This window comes from Podarcis gaigeae (assembly GCF_964106915.1).
Source record: "Podarcis gaigeae genome assembly, chromosome: 2".
Lineage (NCBI taxonomy): Eukaryota > Metazoa > Chordata > Lepidosauria > Squamata > Lacertidae > Podarcis > Podarcis gaigeae.
In genome coordinates, this window is record NC_139679.1 from 120,916,352 (window position 1) to 120,938,114 (window position 21,763).

The 21,763-nt window shown below is 45.8% G+C and overlaps 2 protein-coding genes across 6 annotated transcripts in view; one reads left to right on the forward strand and one right to left on the reverse strand.

Moving 5' to 3' along the window:
- The window catches only part of LOC310837436 (uncharacterized protein), a 103,154-nt gene that overhangs the window by 21,595 nt on the left and 59,796 nt on the right, over window positions 1-21,763 (forward strand). The window lies entirely within an intron of this gene.
- Window positions 8,098-20,627, reverse strand: LOC310837215 (uncharacterized protein). Of its 5 annotated transcripts, none has more exons than XM_083723333.1 (6): window positions 18,723-20,627; window positions 15,677-15,759; window positions 14,609-14,735; window positions 13,327-13,428; window positions 9,683-11,015; window positions 8,098-9,222 (listed from the first exon to the last, which is right to left on the reverse strand). In XM_083723333.1, the coding sequence occupies exons 1-5, from the start codon at window positions 20,482-20,484 to the stop codon at window positions 9,853-9,855; spliced, it is 3,237 nt and encodes a 1,078-aa protein (XP_083579459.1). In that variant the 5' UTR covers window positions 20,485-20,627; the 3' UTR covers window positions 8,098-9,222; window positions 9,683-9,852. The 5 variants fall into 5 exon arrangements, with proteins under 5 accessions (XP_083579459.1, XP_083579457.1, XP_083579456.1 ...); XM_083723331.1 differs by having other exon boundaries at window positions 9,683-11,012; window positions 18,723-20,585; XM_083723330.1 differs by having other exon boundaries at window positions 8,098-9,047; window positions 9,702-11,015; window positions 18,723-20,584.

A 21,763-nucleotide genomic window follows, 5' to 3' on the forward strand; every position in this document is an offset into this window, starting at 1 on the left:
GTTGTCAAGCCTCTGCTTAAAGACCTCCAAAGAAGGAGACTCCACCACACTCCTGGGCAGCAAATTCCACTGTCAAACAGCTCTTACTGTCAGGAAGTTCTTCCTAATGTTTAGGTGGAATCTTCTTTCTTGTAGTTTGGATCCATTGCTCCGTGTCCGCTTCTCTGGAGCAGCAGAAAACAACCTTTCTCCCTCCTCTATGTGACATCCTTTTATATATTTGAACATGGCTCTCATATAGCCATGCGAGAGAGCCAGCTGGATACTCCTCTGGCCAAAGATGGGGCCACGGTGGTCCCCTTCCCCTTGCTGAAATATTTTCATGGGATCCAGGGAGTGTAACCCTCAAAGGTCTTCTTCGTTGGCAATCACTCGTAAGCCGGGTAAAATTGTCTTCCATGAATATGGTCTTCACACACACACACTTAAAAACAGCAAATATCTAAAGTTTCAGTGGAACATTTCATACAGATTTTTTAAGTTCATGTTCACATTTATACCCTACCTTTCCTCCGAGGGCCTCAAGGTAATAATAATTGTGCAGCAGCCCATGAGGAAGTCGGAAACATATACAAAAAGTTGCCAGTGTGTTATAGTGGTTAGACTGCTGGACGAGGATCTCAGAGACTTTGGGCCATTATATTTTTATATATCCTGTAAGCCACCCAGAGTGGCTGGGGAAACCCAGTCAGATGGGCAGGGTATAAATCATCATCATCATCCAGCTAAGTCTACAATCACACTATACATGTAAAGGGCTGCTTTACACAGTCATTCCCCCCCCCCCCCAAATTCTGAAAGACAGTTTGTTAAGGGTGCTGAGAATTGATAGTGGGACCCCTATTCCTTTAGCAGTGTTTGGTTTCCAGACGCTTGAGAGTCTTGATCACCCTTCTCTGCAGACGTTCTAACTTATCAATATCCTTCTTAAATGGTTAAAGTGAGGCAAGGGGGAGCTTTAACCCTACAGAGACAATTGGAGGATTACAAGTTGAGGCCTTACATGACTGTAATTAGGAGAAGCCAGTTTTTGGAGATGGGAGCCTGGCTTGATTTGGAAAATGAAAAGTGGAGAGATCACCCTATGTGGGGATCAAATGACTTTTGGGACATGAATTTGAGCCAGGAGGGGAGCGAAGTTTCTGGGGCCTTTGGACTCGGAAGAAGTGTGAAACAAAATTGGGAATATTTTATGGGCCCTATCTTTAATTATGGAAATCTGGCAGACTTGATAAGAAGGAATATGACCATCGTTGGGTTGGAGCTCACCCGAGAACTGCTTCTTAATACTAAAGATTATCAAGAAGATCGGCAGATCGGACATGAAAAAGACTTAAGAGCCTCGGATTTGAGATCTCCAGGTTGATGGACTGTTGTAAGCCGATGGAACTGTTGGCAGGGGCCGAGACCGGGGAGCGGAGACGGTGAAAGGAAATTGGGAATTTAAAGTGTATATATTGAGAATTTTTTTTTAAAAAAAATTACTTTTAATGAGAGATGGAGAAATCGTGGAATGGAATTTTTATGACCCTAGGGGAACTGTCTTAAGAGAATAGGTTTAAATATATCAGTCTTAATGAGAAATAAGATTAAATAAAGTAAAAGTGGAAGGCTAATTGGTGAAAGAAAGAATGGAAAATTACGGTATATTAAGATAAATTATTAGGATAAAAATAAAGATGAAGGATTTGCTGAAATATCTATTTGAACTAGAAAACAAAGAGGGGAGGTGTGAGGAGGTCAAGGAAATAAGTCATAGAAAGAAAATTATGTAAAGGTTTAACTTGTTTTTTTTTCTGTTTTGATTGTATGTATTTTCTAATCCCCCCCCCTTTTTATCTGTTTTTGTTTTTTTGTTTTTTGCATTTTTTCTTGGAAATGTCTTGGTTTTTTGTATTGTGTTTTCTGTTTTTTTTTGTAATGTTTTAAAACCTGAATAAATATTATTCTAAAAATAAAATAAAAAATCCTTCTTAAACGTTGGTGCCCAGAACTGGACACAGGACTCCAGTTGGGGTTTGGCCAATGCAGAATAGAGTGATGCTATTAGGTACTTTTCTTGATCTGTACACTATAAGTTTGTTGATGCAGCCCAGAAAAGGATTGGCCTTTTTTGCCGCTGCATCACACTGTTGACTCATCTTAAGCTTAAGTCTGCTAAGACCCCTAGATATTTTTATCAGCCAAACACACATTGACTTGGCAGTGAAACCTCATCGAGTCCAGTGGGATTTACTTCTGAGTAGACATGCAGAGGATCGCACAGAGAAACTTTCTGTGTCAAGTCCTTCATCCTCTCATCCGTCCATCTCTATTGATGCATACTCCTTTGTCTGTGAGGCTTGCATCACACATTTCACAGTGAGGGGGAAATGGATAGAGGCATGTTTTTCTCTCCAAGACACCAGAACCCATGGCTCAGGAGTCGGACAACTCCATATCCTCCAAAATTTCTCCAATGAAAATAGGGGTGTCCTAACGAAAGCAGGATAAAATCAGAAACCGGGACGGCTTCTGTAAATCTAGGACTGTCCCTGGAAAACACAGGGACACTTGGAGGGTCTGCACTGAGTAAAAGTTATTTTCTATTTAAACTCTAAACAGAGGTGGTCTTGCATAGTTTTTATAGGAGGGAAAAGGGAACTAATTAAAGGGTAAAGTTAAATGGCTCTCTTCAGCATAACTCTGTAAATGGGGACTAGATTTTAATCCCCACAAATGAAACCCCAGGCCTGTTTTTGCTGTTCTGGAGTCTTCCTCTGGCTCCCCTACCAGGCACCAGAGCCCAGCACTGCAAACCGCCTCTCATTTCTCCTCCTTCAGTGCTGCAGACTCCATAGGCTGAGCCAAGTTATATGGCTAGCCCAAGAAGCCTTTGGCCACAAGCCCTTCTGCCCTTCCTTCTGGATCTTCTTTCCCCATCCTCTTCCTCTGCCGCCTTCTGTCTGACTCCAGGAGCACCAACAGCTCCAACTAACTCTGCTAAATAGCACCTGGCTATATATATACTTCCTTGGGCGAACCCAGCCAATCACAGCGTCTCACTAAGAATTCTAAACCAGCAACCGCCAATCAGAATACACATCGCTCCAGCCCCTCCTCAGCTGTCCGTCAAAGTTCCCACAGTGACAGTTAAACGGACTTGTACCTGACCAGAGAGAAGACTTCCCCCATTAAACACATTGCAATAACAAATGCCGGAATACATTGCACAGTTTAAACAGCACATTTTCTTCCCATTCAATCTTATTTGTATATTTGAGCCCTAGAAGGAAAGGGGAATATGATCCCTTCCTTACCAAAGGATTTATGCCTGAAAATTGAAGGAAGAAACAGTTCCGATAAATTCATGATTGATGTTTTATTTTTTTATATGTGTTGGAAGCTGCCCAGAGCGGCTGGGGCAACACAGCCAGATGTGCGGGGTCATGGGTGTAGCCAAGGGGGGCAGAGGAGGGGCAGCTGCCCCCCAACCAATAGAAATCAATAAAAATACATAGCTAACTGAGGTTCTGCCCCCAAGAAAAGGCCTGCCCCCCCAACAAAAATCCTGACTATGCCCATGTGTGAGGTATAAATTGTTGTTGTTGTTATGATGATTATGATGATGGAGGAGAGAAACTGACCAGCCTCTTTTCATGTTCAGGAAACCAAAAAAGTAGTTCCCCTCCAGCTCTGGCACTGAAAAGCTGCACAGCTACGTTCCCCTCTTCCCTCCGCAAGGCTCTTTCCTCTCTTGCCCCTACACAGATTTGATAAGAGTTCAGAGTAGAGGCAGGAGGGGAGGAAGAGCCTTTAAAACCCAATCCAGGGTTTTTTGGGGTCACTTTGCAGTTGGATGGGTGTGAGGAGATTTCACCCCTCCCATATCCAAGAATCTCCTGACTAGTCTGCTGATTCTCCAGAGAGGAGGAGCAGTGTTCTGCTTTCTACTTATTCAGCTCCAGCACCAAGTCAGTCAGTCAGTCAGTGTGTCGGGGAGAGAGAGAGAGACTGAGTGTTAGAGATCGTGTGTGTATAGATAAGACTGCTGCTAAGAGCAGCTGCAGACACTCAGTGCAGCATTCATTTATGCTTAGACCTATTTAGCTCTGTATATAGTTTTGTATTATAGTTGTAGTTATAGAATAAAAGAAGATATTCTACAGAGCTGCTCTCCGAGTCGTGTATACACTGCCAGACTCTGCTATACTCTGCTGTGCGACGACTGTATTGTGGAAGTGAATCCGGTGTTCACAACTCTAAGCTGTGAGTCCACAGCACTTTGACCTGTTCCTGTGTGGAAGGTGGTCTCTGGAAGTGCTACCCAGCTCGCCTAGCCCAGTCGGGGTTGAAGTGCATGAGTCCAGTTGGTGACACTGGCTCAAGGGCAATGCTGACAGGGTGTGGATTTTTTTGGGGGGGGGGTTCTTCCTCCTTTTTATTTTTAAAGAGCTCCTTCACCTGCCCACCCCTGCCCTCAAATCCATTTATTCCCACCCCACATCCTATGAGACCAAGTGTGACCTCTTGCAGTCTAGGCTTCCCAGGCAGTCTGGCATGGATCAGCACCACCACCCCATGCTTAACGTTTTGAGAGGGGAGGTGGGAAGGGGGATTCTCTTTCACTGAATAGTAGAGTTGGAAGGGACCCCTCAGGGTCATCCAGCCCAGCCCCCTGCAATGCAGGAATCAATGGAGGTACCCCACCCAATTTGAAACCATATTGGACCCTGCTTAGCTTTGCAAATGTGCTAGTAGTGTGAATGCTGCGCCACTTCCCCCAAATGCACCCTCCTCCTGCACCTCTTGGATCCAGGCCTCCACTCCACCTATCAGCCTTGCCAAAAAATGTCACTAGGCTGGTTTCCCTCCCTGGAAGACCAAGGAGTCTGCCCCCCCCATAGCCTCTCCCACCTCACTTTCAAAACTTCCTGCCTCTCTAGGAACAAGAGCTCAGTCCATTTAACCATTGGAGGGCTGAGCTGCAGGAGCCTTCTCTCTCTCTCCAGCTCTGATTGTGTGTGTTTGTGTGGTTTTTAATTCTGCTTGGTTTAAGAACATGAGAAGATCTCTGCTGAGATCAGGCCGGTCCAGTGGCCCATCTAGTCCAGCATTCTGGTTCCAGCCTCAATGGGAAGCCCAAAAGCAGGTTCTGAGTACGACAGCACGCCCCATCCTGTGGCTTCCAGCAACTGGTGTTCAGAAGCAGCGTTTACTGCCTCCGACAGGGAGGTAGAACATATCTGAATTTTTATCTGGATAGCTCTTTCCTCTATGAAATTGTCTACATCTCTGTGTCTAATCCATACCTCCCTCTTGCCGGAGTTCCATAGTTTAACTATGTACTGCACAAATCACAGAATTATGAGTGGGCTAGGGTCCATGCATCCATGGCAGATGGCCAGCCAACCTCTGCTTAAAAACCTCCAAGGAATGAGTCTCCACCACTTACCAAGGGAGTCCGTTCCACTGTCAAACGTTTTTTAATGTCACAAACCTCTTCCTGGTGTTTAGTCGGAATCTCAGAAGCCATGGGTTCCAGTCCTACCCTCCACAGCAGATAGATAGATTCTTTATTGTCATTACACAAGTGCAACATTGCACAACTGCAACGAAATTGGATGCCATCCCTTAAAAACAACAAAAGCAACACAACAACAACAACCAAACAAACCACATTCCAGCCACACCCACACCCACACCCATCAAACTCCCAGGTCACACTATCGAGTTACTGCATTTAAGAAGGCCACAGCTCTTGGATAGAAACTATTTTTCAGTCTATTTGTCCTTGACTTGATGTTTCTGTATCTCCTGCCAGAAGGCAGTAGTACAAACAGACTGTGTCCCGGGTGAGATGCATCCTGCAGGATATTGTTTGCTTTCCTAAGACAACGGGAACCGTACAGTTCTTCCAAAGATGGGAGGGATGACCAATAATCCTTTGGGCTGTGGTTATGACCTTCTGGAGCACCTTCCTCTTCCTAGCTGTACAGCTGGAGAACCAGGCACAAATACAGTATGTGAGAATGCTCTCTATGGAGCCTCGGTAGAAGGACACCAGCAGTCTCTCACTCAGATTGTTCTTCTTTAAAAGTCTGAGGAAATAAATTCTCTGCTGGGCCTTCTTCACCAGAGCAGTGGTATTTGCGCTCCAAGTCATGCCCTGATCGATAGTCACTCCCAAAAACCTGAATTCCGCCACCCTCTCCACCCGTTCCCCGTTGATATACAAGGGCTGAATGTCCGCCTTTTTTTTCCTGTAATCCACCACCAATTCCTTGGTCTTAGTCGTATTAAGAGCCAGATTGTTCTCCAGCGTGCTCCACCTTCCATGTGACAGCCCTTCAGATATCTGAAGATGTCTATCCTATCTCCTCTCAGTCTCCTTTCCTCCAGGCTAAAAAGACCCAGTTCTGGGCGCCACAATTTAAGAAGGATGCTGAGAAGCTGGAAGGTGTGCAGATGATGAAGAGTCTGAAAACCAAGCCTGAGAGGAATGGTTCAAGGAGCTGGGTATGTTTGGCCTGGAAAAGAGGAGACTGAGAGGAGATACGATTCTATGATTGATGCCGCCTGCTGAGGTCCCCATGCCTTGCCACCCATCTTCTGAGGAATCCACAGTAACACTTAAGTGTGTGGGGAGGGGGGAGGAAGCAATGCCACCCTGTCTGCACCCCTTCACTGGTGCAGAAGATGTATCTCTTTCTCCTGGTCCTTGACAGAGAAGGCATTCTCTTTGTGGGACCCACATCATTTGTTGAATTCATCCTGTTCTGTTACGCCTGGAACAGTTTTGACCTGTTTTTATAATTGCATACAGTGCATTTTTCTGAGTAGGATGCAGGGGTATGCATACCCCCAGGGCTGTGATGTGAGGGCGATCTGGCTGCGACATCTGTCACCCCATTGATCGCCAGGGTTGATTCGGCTGATCTGGCTGGCTAGGCGGGTGTCCCCTTCCTCCCTCACCGCTCCATGTGGGTCCCTCCCGAAGCTGCGCGCTCGGTGGAAGAGGACGACCATCCCAGATAGAAGGAGTGTACCGTTCTTCGGTCAAGGGTATACGATAGCTGCGCTCCCCTGCTAGAACCTCCAAACAAGCTCAAGGCCCAGGGCTCTCTTTAGCATATGTGGCACCGGGGTGCAAAGACCCGCCCAGTGCCCCCAAATGTCCATCTTGCTGCTGCCACCTCCTCCTCCCGAGTAGTAATAAATGCTACTTTGGGAAGGCAGTTGCACACCAGCCAGCCATATAGTTGGCGGGGCGCAGCTTCCATCCTAAGCCTCTGCAGGGATTGCTCTCCTCCCGCAGAGGTTTGGGAGGCAAGCTGCACGTGGACGGGGCACAACTGGCAGGTGTGCAGGGAAAGGGAGGCCGCTGGCAAAGCCGCGCAGCTCCCCCACTCACTGGGGCACCCCTGAGAGGCCAGCGCCCTGGCGCAACAAACCACTAAGCCCTATGGGAAAGACAGCTCTGCATACCCCTAAACATTTTGTGAATCTTTGTACTTTTGTCCATGTACTGTACAGTGGTACCTCAGGTTAAGAACTTAATTCGTTCTTAACCTGAAACTGTTCTTAACCTGAAGCACCACTTTAGCTAATGGGGCCTCCTGCTGTCGCCGCACTGCCAGAGCACGATTTCTGTTCACATCCTGAAGTTCTTAACCCGAGGTAATATTTCTGGGTTAGCGGAGGCTGTAACCCGAAGCGTATGTAACCTGAAGTGTATGTAACCCAAGGTACTACAGTATTTATTTTTCCCAATTCAAACTATAGTGATTTTCTTGAGTCCAAAGGAGAGTACCCCTAAACATTTTTTTAAGGAAAAAAGTACTGATCGCGTATTATATGGTTGTAATCTGCCCTCCCTGTGACTGTACGGTGATGGGCAGGAGGAAACCTTAGGAAATTTTAAAAATAATATTCATTTCCCCTTTCAAACGAGGAGCAAGTAGTTAATAAAAAAAACCCAGATGCTACATGACGGAAGTTCCGCAAAAAGCAGCAGAGTGCAGGTGCTGAAATAAATGGAACAAAAATGGCTCCAGAACATGGGACAAGTACAAACCAAGAATTTTGAAAGCAGTGATTTCTAATGAAGAGGGGATGTTCTGAAAGCAAGTTCTGCTTTTATTTAAACAAATGCAATTGTGTAAAATTCAAGCTCTAAAATGATGCGAAATCCAGAAAGAGATTGAAAGCACTGAGCTCTTTAGTATGCCCAGAAATAATCACTCTCCAACGCAATGGGTTGTCTTGCATTAAAAACTGCCTATTATACATTAGGCTTACCAAAGCAACAACAACAACATACCTCGCCCCATCTGCAGAGCTTTCCAAAAAATTCCCAGTTGTTCCGGGGGGGGGGGGGGGCGGGAAACGACTGCTTTCAGCTTCAACATAACAGTCTTCCCCCAGCAACATTAAAGCCACAATGCATTTAAATCACCGTGATACCACTTTAAAACAGTCATGGCTTCCTCCAAAGAATTGTGGGAGTATCACAGAGCTACAAATTCTAGAGTTCCCTGGCAAGATAGCTTTTTTAGCCACTCTGGGAAATGTAGCTCTGCTAGGGGAACAGGGGCATCACCTAACAATGCGCTCTACGTGGGGCTACATTTGAAGGTAACTTGGAAACTACAACTAATCCAGAATGTGGCAGCTAGACTGGTGACTGGGAGCGGCCGCCGAGATCATATATCAGTCCTGAAAGACCTACATTGGCTCCCAGTACGTCTCCAGCACAATTCCAGCCTGAAACGGCCTCAGCCCAGTATACCTGAAGGAGTGTCTCCATCCCCATTGCCCAGCTCAGACACAGAGGTCCAGCTCCGAGGGTCTTCTGGCAGTTCCCTCTCTGCGAGAAGTGAGGTTACAGGGAACCAGGCAGAGGGCCTTCTTGGTAGTGGCACCCTCCCTGTGGAATGCCCTCCCATCAGATGTCAAGGTGATAAATAACTATCTGATGTTTAGAAGAAATCTGAAGGCAGCCCTCTATGGGAAAGTTTTTAATCTTTGATTTTTTAATTGTCCTTTTAAAATTTTGTTGGGAGAGGCTGTGGCAACCCAGTTGGATGAGTGGATTCTTCTTCTTCGTCTTCTTCTCATCCATGACAAACTGCAGCTCCCAGAATTCTTTGCGGGGAAACCATGGCTGTTCGAAGTGCTTCAAAATGTACAGTTGAAGGTGGTCTTAGCACCACCCGAGAGGTTCAATGTGCAACATGACCACTAGAATATACCATATTTTTCGCCTAATAGGACGCTTTTCCCCCTCAAAAAATGAAGGGGAAATGTGTGTGCGTCCTATGGGGCGAATGCAGGCTTTCGCTGAAATGCAGGCTTTCGGTGCGCACAGACCCCTCTCGCTCTCCAGGCTTCGCGGACCTCTCTGCAAGCAGCGGGAGCACTCCCGCTGCTTGCGGAGAGTTGCCTGCATGCCGAAGCCTGCGCCCGCTGAGATCAGCGCGTCCAGGCTTCGTGGACCTCTCCGCAAGCAGCGGGAGCCAGCCCTGGGCTCCCACGGCTTGCAGAGAGCTGCCTGTTTGGGGGCTGGGGTCGGGGGAAGCTCGGGCCTCCCCCGCCCCAGCCCCGCGCCTGGGGGGGGGGGAATATTTTTTTTCCCTTTATTTCCCACCCAAAAAACTAGGTGCGCCTTATGGGACGGTGCGTCCTATAGGGCGAAAAATACGGTACTTAAAGCAGGATACAAATGAAAAACTGCCCAGCCACAGCCTTGCCCCAAACATTTGACAACATTAACGACACAGGATGATGGCAGGAGGGGAATTTCGTAGCACGCAAACGCAAAAGGAAACAAAGCGATGGGATTGAATAGCATTTGCCCAAGAGTCCAACTGCTCATCTTTTAAATAAAACAAAGAATTTCCCATTAATATCGGTCTCCTTGCCAGATGAACAGGGAACCGGCGCTGAACCGTCAGCTGGGTTTGTAAGCAAGGGACCGTATATCCAGAGTTTTCCTGTGTGGCCTCTCTGATGTGAAGAAGCGCTTGATCTCTCCTTGAGGCTCTTCCCAGGCTGCATGCACTCCTTTGGCTTCTCCGGGGAGTGGCTTCTCTGATGAGCAATAAGGCTCCCCCTGAAAGTGAAGCTTTTCTTGCACTGTGGACATTCGTACGGCTTCTCCCCTGTGTGCATTCTCTGATGAGCGCTAAGGCTTGTGCTGTGACCAAAGTTTTTCCCGCACTGGGGGCACTGGTACGGCTTCTCGCCCGTGTGGATTCTCTGATGGGAATAAAGCTGGGCTTTCTGACTGAATCTCTGCCTACACTCTGGGCATCGGAACGGCTTTTCCCCAGTGTGAGTTCTCTTGTGAGAGGTGAGCCTCGACTTCCGGCTAAAGCTCTTCCTGCACTCACTGCACTTGAATGGTTTCTCCCCTGTGTGGATTCTCTGGTGGGTGGTAAGACTTGTGCTCTGGCTGAAGCTCTTCCCACACTCCAGGCATTTAAAAGGTTTCTCCCCTGTGTGAGTTCTCCGATGCGAAGTAAAATTGGACCGGTGATTGAAGCTCCTGCCACACTCCTCGCATTTATAAGGTTTCTCCCCTGTGTGGATCCTTTGGTGTATGATGAGTGTCCCTCTTTCAGCGTAGCTCTTTCCACATTCAGGGCACTGAAACGGTTTCTCCCCTGTGTGGGTTCTCTGATGAGCAATAAGCCTCACGTTGTGGCTAAAGCTCTTTCCGCACTCCAGGCATTTATACGGTTTCTCCTCTGGGTGGGCAGTGTGTCGGTGACTCAAGCTCGATTCCTCTGTCAGAGTCTTCCCACCCAATGGATACCTTTCCCTTCTCTTTCCCTTGTGAAATACACGCAAGCTCAGGATTTCCTCACCCAGAGAAGCAGAGGATTCAGTCCTCTCATCCCTGGAGTTGTTTCCATCCAGCATTTTAGGTCTCCTTCGCTTTGCAAACACCCCTTTCCCCGCTTCCTGCTTGACTCTTTCCAAAGACACCAGAAATGGCTCCTTATAAATTTCATATTCTTCCCCTTCACCTGCTGGGGAAAAGAAAAGAAAATCTCATTAGGGGTTCAAGGTAAAAACTAAGACCTAGCACATGGGTAGGCAAACTAAGGCCCGGGGGCTGGATCCGGCCCAATCACCTTCTCAATCCGGCCCACAGACAGTCCAGGAATCAGCATGTTTTTACATGAGTAGAATGTGTGCTTTTATTTAAAACACATCTCTGGGTTATTTGTGGGGCATAGGAATTTGTTCATTCCCCCCCCCAAAAATAGTCTGGCCCCCCACAAGGTCTGAGGGACAGTGGACTGGCCCCCTGCTGAAAAAGTTTGCTGACCTAGCAGCTTATCTTTGGTCAACACCTCCAATATTCTTCCCTTTTCCTCTTTACACACTGTGCTGAGACCTAGGTTACCTTTCGTGTATGCTAGTATTTCAGAGAACAACATATTTTCATTTCAGGTCCATTCCCCACTTGATTTCTGCATATCAGTTTCCACAATTTTAACATAATGGGGTAGACAGGAAAAGCTCACTCTTCTGTGGTTGCTGTTACTTTAAGGGTAAATCAACTGATCAGCTACTAAAACAGTCGCTACAAAGGTTTGTTCTGAAGTTCTGTACACCAAGTTACATCTAGCTAGATGAGCATTTGTTCTGAAATTGTAGTCTAGGAAGGGCAGCTGTTGGGGTGAGGTTTCGTATTGCAATCTTTCTGCCAGCGAACTGATTTGTCCTAACTTTAAGTAACCAAACAAACCCCTTGTCAGTAATGTCTGGGCTACACAATAACCATGTACATAAGCAATAGACAATCTTTATAGAATTCCTTCAAACCATAACAAGGACAAAATGAAATCTTTTTGTCTCAAAGTCTCTGAAAATCTTTAAAAGAAGCGAGGTACCAAACTTTGTATGATGAAAGACAAGCTGTGAAGCTTTGTGTATTCAGCAAATATGATGTCCAACACTGAACAGTGATTCCGGATATTGACTACTGTTTCGTAGAATTCTTCGTCAGCGTGGTGGGAGGATATAGAATTGCTTCATAAACCCATCTCATTTCAAATGAATGTATGTAAATGAAAATATCAAATGCTGTGGAACAGTGCTCATGCAATACTGTAGTTGCTGCTCAGTAATAATGTAATAATGTAGTCACAGTAGTCAATATCTGCTGTCAATATTTGCAGTCAATATTTGCAGTCAATATCTGCTGTCAATATTTGCAGTCAATATTTGCTGAATACACAAAGCTTCACAGCTTGTCTTTCATCGTAAATTGCTACATTTAAATTTAAATTTAAATTGCTACATTTAAAGATTTTCAGAGACTTTGAGACTAAAGATTTCATTTTGTACTTGTCATGGTTTGAAGGAATTCTATAAAGATTGCCTATTGCGTATGTACATTGTCCTGACTTTAGGCAGGCTCTCAGGAGGTGGGACTCCAGGGGAGTTGGCTGACCCTGGGCTCGGGGGCAGGTGGGTGGTCCAACAGAGTCAGAAGCCAAGTTCCAGAGCAAAGGGGGTATCAGACAATCCCCCAATATCAGCTATCTGGGACCCTGCGATTGGCAGGAGAGGCCTTGGTGATGTTGCTGGCACTGGCTGCTGCCCAGTTGGTGCTGTCCCACGGCAGGGCCTTCTTGGTGTTGGTCACCCATTTGTGGAATGCCCTCCCTGATGAGGTGCATCTGTTGTCCTCTTTATTGGCCTCAAGGAGGAGGAGATTAAAAATATTTCTGTTCACCCAGGCCTTTGATGGCTAAAATACATTGCTGTTGGAAACCTTGAAACGTTTGGCTTCAAGTTACAAGAAAGGCGATTCTGACAAAACATCGGGAAGAACACCCTCCAATCTCAGCTTAAAAACCTCCAAGGAAGGAGAGTCCACCACCTCCTGAGGGAGACTGTTCCACTGTTGAATAGCTCTTACTGTCAGAAAGTTCCTCCTGATGTTTAGCTGGAATCACTTTTCTTATAAAGAAAGGAGAGGAGGAATGTTTTTGCCTGGTGCCTCAAAATGCAATGAAGGCACCAGGCGAGCCTCCCTGGGGAGGAGGACTCAACTCAATACTGCCCATAAAAATATAGATCTATAGTAAATAAATACGCCGGCTTGAAGAAACCTCAGAGGCAGACATGAAAGGAGCTTTGGGGTGAGAGCCAGCGACATGAGTTCAGAGGGTGAGGCCTCAAGATGTATCTACGAAGAAGAACCCACAGCCGGCTGATTCAGTCAGTCTTCGGTGAGATTAAGCAGAAGCTGAAGAATTCACGAAGGAACCCCCTCCTCAATTCCCAGGGAATGAAATGGCCCAGCAAGACTCCCAAAAAACGTACCTGCTGCCGACATCTCCTCTTCCTTGGAGTCCCAGAGAAAGGGGTCCTCTCCTCCTTCCAGCCGGGAGATGAGGTCTGGCTTGGGAAATCCTTTCAAGGGAACTGAAAGACATGTTGTTTTGGGGTAGAAAATACTTTGGCATTCCAAGCCCACCCATTCCTAGGTCCTCCCGAATCAGGGAAAGGCAGGTTCTTATATATGCTGCCAACAAATAGGAGAGGGGAATCTGAACTCCATGGAATTCATCTGTACTTGGTTTTGTTGGTACTAAAGGGTTAAGAGGTAACAAGTTGCTCTAATCACTGAGCAGCTGGAAGTCATTAAGCATCCAGGAATGTGAGTTAGTTTGTATAAAGAGTCAGTTCACCCGTGTTTCTCCCTCTTCTTCCCCCCTCGACCTGACTCGCAGACTCAGTTTGTGGCCATGGGCATGTTTGCTGATATGTGTTAAGTTTAGAGTAAAGTTTTCTTTATGCCGGAGATAAAAGCATGTGTGCTTTATCGCCAGGGTTTTTCTTTTGTGAATAAAGTTTTTCCCTGAGTTCCAAAGTGCTTGCTCCAGGATTCTTCATTGAAAGGTACTGACTCTCCTGCCTTCTTCAACCGCTGCACGAAATTCTCTGCTGAGATAAGACTTATGGCGTTGGAAGCGCACTGGACGTTTACTTAACATTAAACTAATTAAAGTTTAATGGACAGGTTTTAGTTTGGGGATATTTCTGCGTATGGGACACCTCAACCTGATGGTCATTTCTCCTCCCCATGAGAACCTAAGAACCACCCTCCTGAATCACAGAAAAGGCCTATCAGATCTAGTATAGTCTCTGGTCAAATAATCACACACACCCATCTGTTGTCTGAGGGAACAAGGAGTAGAGCTATGAAGGCCTGGGGGAAAGACAGAAAAATTGGAGAATTTCCAAGGGTTTTTTCTGAATTTGTTTCCAAAGAATTGGGGGAGGAAGGGAAATTGGGGGAGAAAACTGCCCCACGTTTTCCCATGCCTTCATATTTCCCACAAACAGGAGGAGGAAAATGGATGTTGTGTTCAGGTTAGTGGAAAGTGAAACCCCATTAAGCTTCACATCTCCACAAACTGTGTTTTGCCAGTTTTAAATATGGCATTAGTCAGGTCCGGGAAATTATGGCCCAGGAGATGCCTTGTGGGCCCACAGCCTTGCCATATGTTTCCACACTGGCATCTCTGCAGTACAGTGACAAATTCCAAGAATAGGAATCTACCCCTTTAGCGTCAGTCCACCAAGGGACGATTGTCCTTACCCAAAGAGTTGAAAGCCTCATAATTCTCCAGCATGACTTCCTTGTAGAGAGCTCTTTGGCCCAGATCCAGGAGATCCCACTCCCCTTTCGTGAAAGACACGACCACCTCCTCAAAGGACACCAGACACTGAAAGAAACACATATTCTCTACTCAGAAATAAGCTTCCTTACATACACCATTGCTCCCTGTTTGAAATTAGGGGCGGTTAAACTACTATGTTGGGGGGTGGGTATTCATTTATAATATTTATGTGTTTTTTTTAAAAAAAACACTATGTGTGTTATTGTGTGTTTTGCAAATCTGTTGTATTGCAATGTTGTATCTTGATGTATTTTTCTTCTGAGATACGATTTTGTTTGAGGTATGTATTTTATTTGTTTTTCCCAATAGAATAATAAACATAAACAAAATGATGTGGGGGTTTTTTTGTAATTTTTCTGTGCACTGTTTTGAACGATGCATTGTTATACTGAGTTGCTTGAAAGTTGTATTTATTATATAAGTTTTATTTTTAACTTACACACACACACACACACACACACACACACAAACATGGTTGCATTTAACATAGTGATAAGGCATTCATTCCATCAGTGCAGGAATTTCTATTGGTGCAATGGAATTCCCCCCATCTCCCCCCACCCCAAAAAAATCTGTGCTAGGGGGTCTCCCAACTCTCTGGAGCACATATGGGGAGTGGGCAGCACATGAGCAGGGTGGAATCCTGCCACACTAGCAGTAATCCCTGAGCTGACAGAATGAGTTAATTGAAAACCACCCATTGGTATCTACTATGTAAACGGCTTAAAGATTTCTCAACATACAAAGGCGGCATACAAATTAAACAAATCAGCTTTGCTATCGCCTAACTATTTTTTTTCTTTTTGCTAGATTCAAGACTCGCAAGAAAAGTCATTTCCACAGCCTTCTCGCTAGATCATCTTCATATCTTTGGGCATCAAGAAGAAAGGGGATTTTTTTCAGTACCCGCCTCCCGCAGCATAGTGAGACAGAGCGGAGGTGTCCAGGCTGCCCCCTGCATCTCTCCCAGGTGGTCCCTAACTTACCTGAGATGGCTGCACACCTGTTCTTTCTGCTCCACCCCAAAGGAGGGAGGATCCTGGTGGGGCCTTCGATGCCATTGTGCTGCCTGGGGAGGAGACAGAGAAGATGTAAACAAGAGGATTTCTGAAGATAAGAAGAGCCCTGGTGGGGGTAAAAGATAAAATCCCTTGACTTCCCACCATCCTTCCCTGGTTTCGATTGTCAATCCCTTTTTCCTTCAGCTTATCCTATTATTTTCCTCATTTGTTAGAAATATTACTATTTTTCCATTGTATTTTTGTATGTGGGGGAAAAGGTGGGATATAAATAAATAGTAATTCTGGGCGCCACAACATTAGGAGGATAGGGTCAAACTGGAAGGTGTGCAGGGGAGAGCCACCAAGATGATCAAGGGTCAAGAAATGAAGCCTTATGAGGAATGGTTGAGGGAGCTGGGTCTGTTTAGCCTGGAGAAGCGGAGACTGAGAGGAGACAGGATAGCTGTCTTCAAATATTCGAAGAACTGTCACAAGAGGGAGCAGGTTTTCTCCTGCTCTGAAAGGTAGGACTCGAACCAGTGGCTTCACGTTACAGGAAAGAAAATTCCAACCAGACATACGGGAAAAAAATTCTGACAGTAAGAGATGTTCAGCAGTGGAACTGTCTCCCTCAGGAGGTGGTGGACTCTCCTTCCTTGGAGATTTCCAAGCAGAGGCTGGAGGGCCACCTGCCATGGATGCTTCAGCAGAGATCCCTGCATTGCAGGGGGGCTGGATTAGAGGATCCCCGGGGTTCCTTCCAATTGTATGATTGGTGCTGCCTGTTGAGCTCCCCATGCCTTGCCCCCCTGTCCCGTCCAACTCTACAATAGTATGATCCTATGATGATGATGGGATGCGGGTGGCGCTGTGGGTTAAACCACAGAGCCTAGGCCTTGCCGATCAGAAGGTCGGCGGTTTGAATCCCCGCGACGGGGTGAGCTCCCGTTGCTCGATCCCAGCTCCTGCCAACCTAGCAATTCAAAAGCACGTCAAAGTGCAAGTAGATAAATAGGTACCCCTCCGGCAGAAGGTAAACGGCGTTTCTGTGTGCTGCTCTAGTTCGCCAGAAGCGGCTTAGTCATGCTGGCCACATGACCCGGAAGCTGTATGTCGGCTCCCTCGGCCAATAAAGCGAAATGAGCACCGCAACCCCAGAGTTGGCCACGACTGGACCTAATGGTCAGAGGTCCCTTTACCTTTATGATGATGATACTAATACGACTAATAATAACCCCCATATACTACAATAATACTAATAACCCCCCATATACAACAATAATACTAATAACCCCCATACGCAATGAATAATACTAATAATAACTCTATATTTGATGAATTAAATAATAACAGCAACAGCAACAACCCCCATATACAATTAATAATAACTAGTGTTTTTTTTCTGGGGGGGGGATGCAAGGGTACGCATACCTCTAAACATTTTGTGAATCTTTGTACTCTTCTCCATTTACTGTATTTATTTTCCCCAATTTGATCTATAAAATGGTGATTTTCTTGAGTCAAATGAGAGTATCCCTAAACATTTTTTTAAAACAAAAAAAAAAGCACTGATACTGTAATAATAACCCCCGTATACGATGGCCTTGCAGCGCCAGCTATAAAGCGGGCGGGTCCCTTTTCGCAGCCATGTTGCAAGCCCCAGCCCCACAACCTGTGGATTTCGAGAGGGAGGTGGGGGGGGTCTCTCCTCTCCCCCCCCCCCCCAGCATTGCCTCCGCCCCGCCCTCCAGGGGCTGCACCTTCACCTCCTCGGCCCGGCCCTTTTCTTCGAAGCTTCAGACCTCCGCCCGGAACATCACCCTTCCGGAAGCCAATGCCGGACCTGTGCGCTCGCCGTCGTCTTCCCCCACCGACGCAACGTTCCAACTTCCTGCCCCTCTAGGAAGCGGGGCTCAGTGCGTTTAACCCTTGAGGGGCGCAGCGGCAGAAGCCGCCTGGTCCTCGCCCATCGCGCCCGGATCCTTCCTGGGCGCTGATTTTTCTGGGGAAGCCGGCAGTGATCCTCCTCTGGTTCTCTCTTTGCTCAAAGGCAACGAAAGACAAGTTGCTTGCACTTTGTCTCGCGCCCAGAAACATTTCAAGAGAATCATAGAAAGGGATACCTGGGGGTCATCTAGCCCAACCCGCTTGCAATGCAGGAATAAACTCAGTTAAAGCATTCCTGACAGATGGCATCCAACCTCTGCTTCAAAACCCCCAAGGAAGGAGAGTCCACCACACAGGGAGGAGGACGGTGGATATTTTCCTGAGCCACCCAGCAAAGTTTTTAGTCGAACTCTTTTGTCCTTGTCCTGCAACAGGCTTTAAAAAAAAAAAATAGTGTGTCTCAGTTGGAGGCAGTTGGGTTGGCTGGTCCAAAGTGAGAATGCCCAGATACTGAACATAACAGGCAGCTTACTTATTTCTGTCCCATAGGGCTCCCAAAATCAAGTTCTGGCAGCTGGGCTCTTATGCCTGGGGCCACCAGCTCTTGAGGCCATGATCCCAAATCTCCAGCTAGCATAATCCCAGAAGACTTTTTTAAAAAAGTCCACCTGGTTGGACATAAGGAGAAAAACCTGCTGGATCAGAGCTATAGGATCCATTTCAGATTAAAATTTTACAGTCACACCCAACATACAACACAGAAACAAGATTCCAAAAAATCTCCTGGACTTCCCTCCTTCCCTTTATGGGTCTTATTGTTAATCATTTCCTCCTGCATCTTTTATGATAATCCAAATCTTTTACCTCTCCATTGTGTCCAAAATTCACCATTAAACTAAAAGTGTTATTCCAATCCTACTGATGATTTCAATGATTTACAATGGTTTTTAAGATAAATTATAAATTTTCCCCATTCCTTATTAAAATTTTGCTCTTCCTGATTTCTGATTTTTCTGGTCATTTTAGCCATTTCGGCATAATCCATCAACTTGACCTGGTAGGCCATCTCTTGGCCATCTCATCTAAGCATCCTGAGCGTATTGATGGTTTTTAAAAAACTAAAATGTGATATTTTTTTTCTTACCTGCACTGATGATAGTCATTGTTTGGATGGGGGGTTGGGGTCCTCCACTGCCACCTGGTTCAGACTCACTGGATCTTTTCCTTACAATTTTTTTTTCAATTGAGACTTGCTTTTGCCGTTGTTTTAAGGTTTTTATAAAGTGAGACATAGCGATATCATTGTAGATGTTAGTGGCATGACTTAGAGCATCTTTATCAGGGTGATATTTTTCAGCAACAGCTTGCACTTCAGCCCATTTTGCAAGCATTTCTTTGATTGTTGCTGTAGGTGCACTTTCTCTGCTCTCCTGCTCCTCCTCCTCCAACGAAACTATTTCCTCAGTTGCTGGCTTTTGCTGCTCCGTCAGAATGTTTTGAAGTTCTTCTGTGCTGAGCTCAGTCCTGGGCTCCTGCACTAACTCCTCCACATCAGCACCACTCACTTCCAAGCCCATGGAATTTGCCAGAGACACAATATCCTCAACAATAGGAGCATCCTCTTCAACAACCTCCGTTCCATGTTCCTGGACAGCATCTGGCCACAATTTCTTCCATGCTGCCTTCAGTGTTCTCTGAGTCACATCCCTCCATGCTTTGTCTATCATATGTAAGCAATGGAGGATATTAAAATGATTCTTCCAGAACTCTCTGAGGGTTAGCTCTGGGTCCGAGGTCACCTCAGAGCACATTTGGAACAGCGTTTTGGTGTAAAGCTTCTTAAAATTTGATATGACCTGCTGGTTCATGGGCTGGATGAGAGGAGTCGTGTTGGGGGGCAAAAACTTTACACTGATAAAACCGAACTCTTCTATCAACTCATCCTTCAAGCCTGGAGGGTGGGCTGGAGCATTATCCATAACAAGCAGGCACTTCAGTGGAAGATTTTTGTCCTGGAGGTATTTTTTTACACTTGGCCCAAACACTTCATGAACCCACTCAATAAAAAATTGCCTGGTTACCCGAGCTCTGCTGTTCACCCTCCACATCACATGCAATTTGCTTTTTACAACCTTGTTTTTCTTAAATATCCTGGGGTTCTCGGAATGGTAGACTAACAAAGGCTTCAGCTTAAAATCTCCGCTTGCATTTGCACAAAATAAAAGGGTTAGCCTGTCTTTCATGGGCTTGTGTCCTGGCAATGCCTTTTCCTCCTTCGTTATGTAAGTCCTCTTTGGCATTTTCTTCCAAAAGAGACCTGTCTCATCACAGTTGAAAACTTGCTGGGGAACGAAGCCCTGCGACTCAACATAATCTTTAAATTCCAAAACAAATTGGTCAGCCTCTAATTGGTTGGCAGAGGCAGCTTCACCATGTCTCACAACACTGTGGATCCCAGTTCTCCTCTTAAATCTTTCAAACCACCCATGGCTTGCCTTGAAACTCTCAGTCTCAGGACTTGGTCCAGGGGCGTTTGCGATGAGGTCCGCATGCAACTGTAAAGCTTTTTCACAAATGCTGCTTTCAGAAATGCTGTCACCGGCCTCCTGTTTTCCAGTTATCCATATTAAAAGCATTTTTTCCATTTCTTCCATCGTCTGTGTCCGTTGCTTGAGCGTTTTAACACCCTTTGCAACATTGGCCCCCTTAATAGCATCCTTCTTTTTTATGATGGTACTAATTGTAGATTTGGGCATCCCAAACTGCGTTGCCAGATCACCTACACGGACCCCACTTTCATGTATGGAAATAATTTCCTTCTTTACCTCAACAGTTATCACGGTTCTCTTGGCTTTGCCGCTTTTCTTCATGTCAGCAGTCCCAGGAAGCTGAACTGAGCTCCACATAATCCCCAAAACAAGGCAGAAGGGAGAGTCTCCCAAAAGAAGGAGCAAAGCAGAGACAAAGGCACATGCGGCAGACCCACATCAACAAATCCCAAAAACCCTTGCAGAATCCCAGCATTTCCCCCTCCCCCCTCCCACAGGGTGGGCGGGCTTCCTTGGTAGGTACCACCCACCTTGCTACCAGCTGGGGGCGGGCAAGGGCGGGCAAGGGCTGGTGCTTTTCGGCTGAGACTCACTGAAATATACTCGGAGTCGAGAGTGGATTTCATGCTCTTTATTCATCTCATAGTAGAGACATCACCTTGCCAACAAAGGTCCGTATAGTTAAAGCCATGGTTTTCCCAGTAGTGATGTATGGAAGTGAGAGCTGGACCATAAAGAAGGCTGATCGCCGAAGAATGGATGCTTTTGAATTATGGTGCTGGAGGAGACTCTTGAGAGTCCCATGGACTGCAAGAAGATAAAACATCTCCATTCTGAAGGAAATCAGCCCTGAGTGCTCACTGGAAGGACAGATCCTGAAGCTGAGGCTCCAGTACTTTGGCCACCTCATGAGAAGAGAAGACTCCCTGGAAAAGACCCTGATGTTGGGAAAGATGGAGGGCACAAGGAGAAGGGGACGACAGAGGACGAGATGGTTGGACAGTGTCTTTTTTATATATATATAAAAAAATTTATTAAAGAATTTATTAATACAGTAAAGAAGATAACCAAAAAGAACAGAAAACAAAACAAGAAAAAAGAAAATAGAATTGACATCTTTTAGTAACCATACTTTCTTCACTTTTTGGACTTCCTCACATCTCTCGCTCCTGCGTTCCAAATTTATACAATTTTAACCAGCAATTTATCACCTTGTTTCAATTCTTATTCTGTAAATTTCCAGTATTATGTCCCTAGCTTTGAATATTTTTATCTAAGTCTTAAGTCCCTGATTTGGGCATAATATTTATTCAAAATTTATCTTTCTCTTAAAATTCACTCATTCCCATATTCTTATCAACTAGCTTAATGGTGCCGTGATATTTTCAGTCTTGCATCCTTCTTAGCACTCATACAATTTGCAATGTTTTTGTAAATAGTCCTTAAATTTCTTCCAATCCTCTTCCACTACTTCCTCTCCCAGGTCTCGGTTGGATAGTGTCTTCGAAGCTACAAACATGAGTCTGATCAAACTGCAGGAGGCAGTGGAAGACAGGAGTGCCTGGCGTGCTCTGGTCCATGGGGTCACAAAGAGTCGGACACGACTAAATGACTAAACAACAACAAAACTTTCAGC

What these genes read in the sequence shown, in the direction of transcription:
- LOC310837215 (XM_083723333.1), bottom strand. Translation starts at nt 20,484, where the DNA reads ATGTGGAGCTCAGTTCAGCTTCCTGGGACTGCTGACATGAAGAAAAGC. An exon ending in AATGACTATCATCAGTGCAG is followed by an intron (nt 15,760 to 18,722) that starts GTAAGAAAAAAA and finishes TCTCCTCCCCAG; the next exon opens with GCAGCACAATGGCATCGAAG. An exon ending in TGAGGCTTTCAACTCTTTGG is followed by an intron (nt 13,429 to 14,608) that starts GTAAGGACAATC and finishes CATGTCTTTCAG; the next exon opens with TTCCCTTGAAAGGATTTCCC.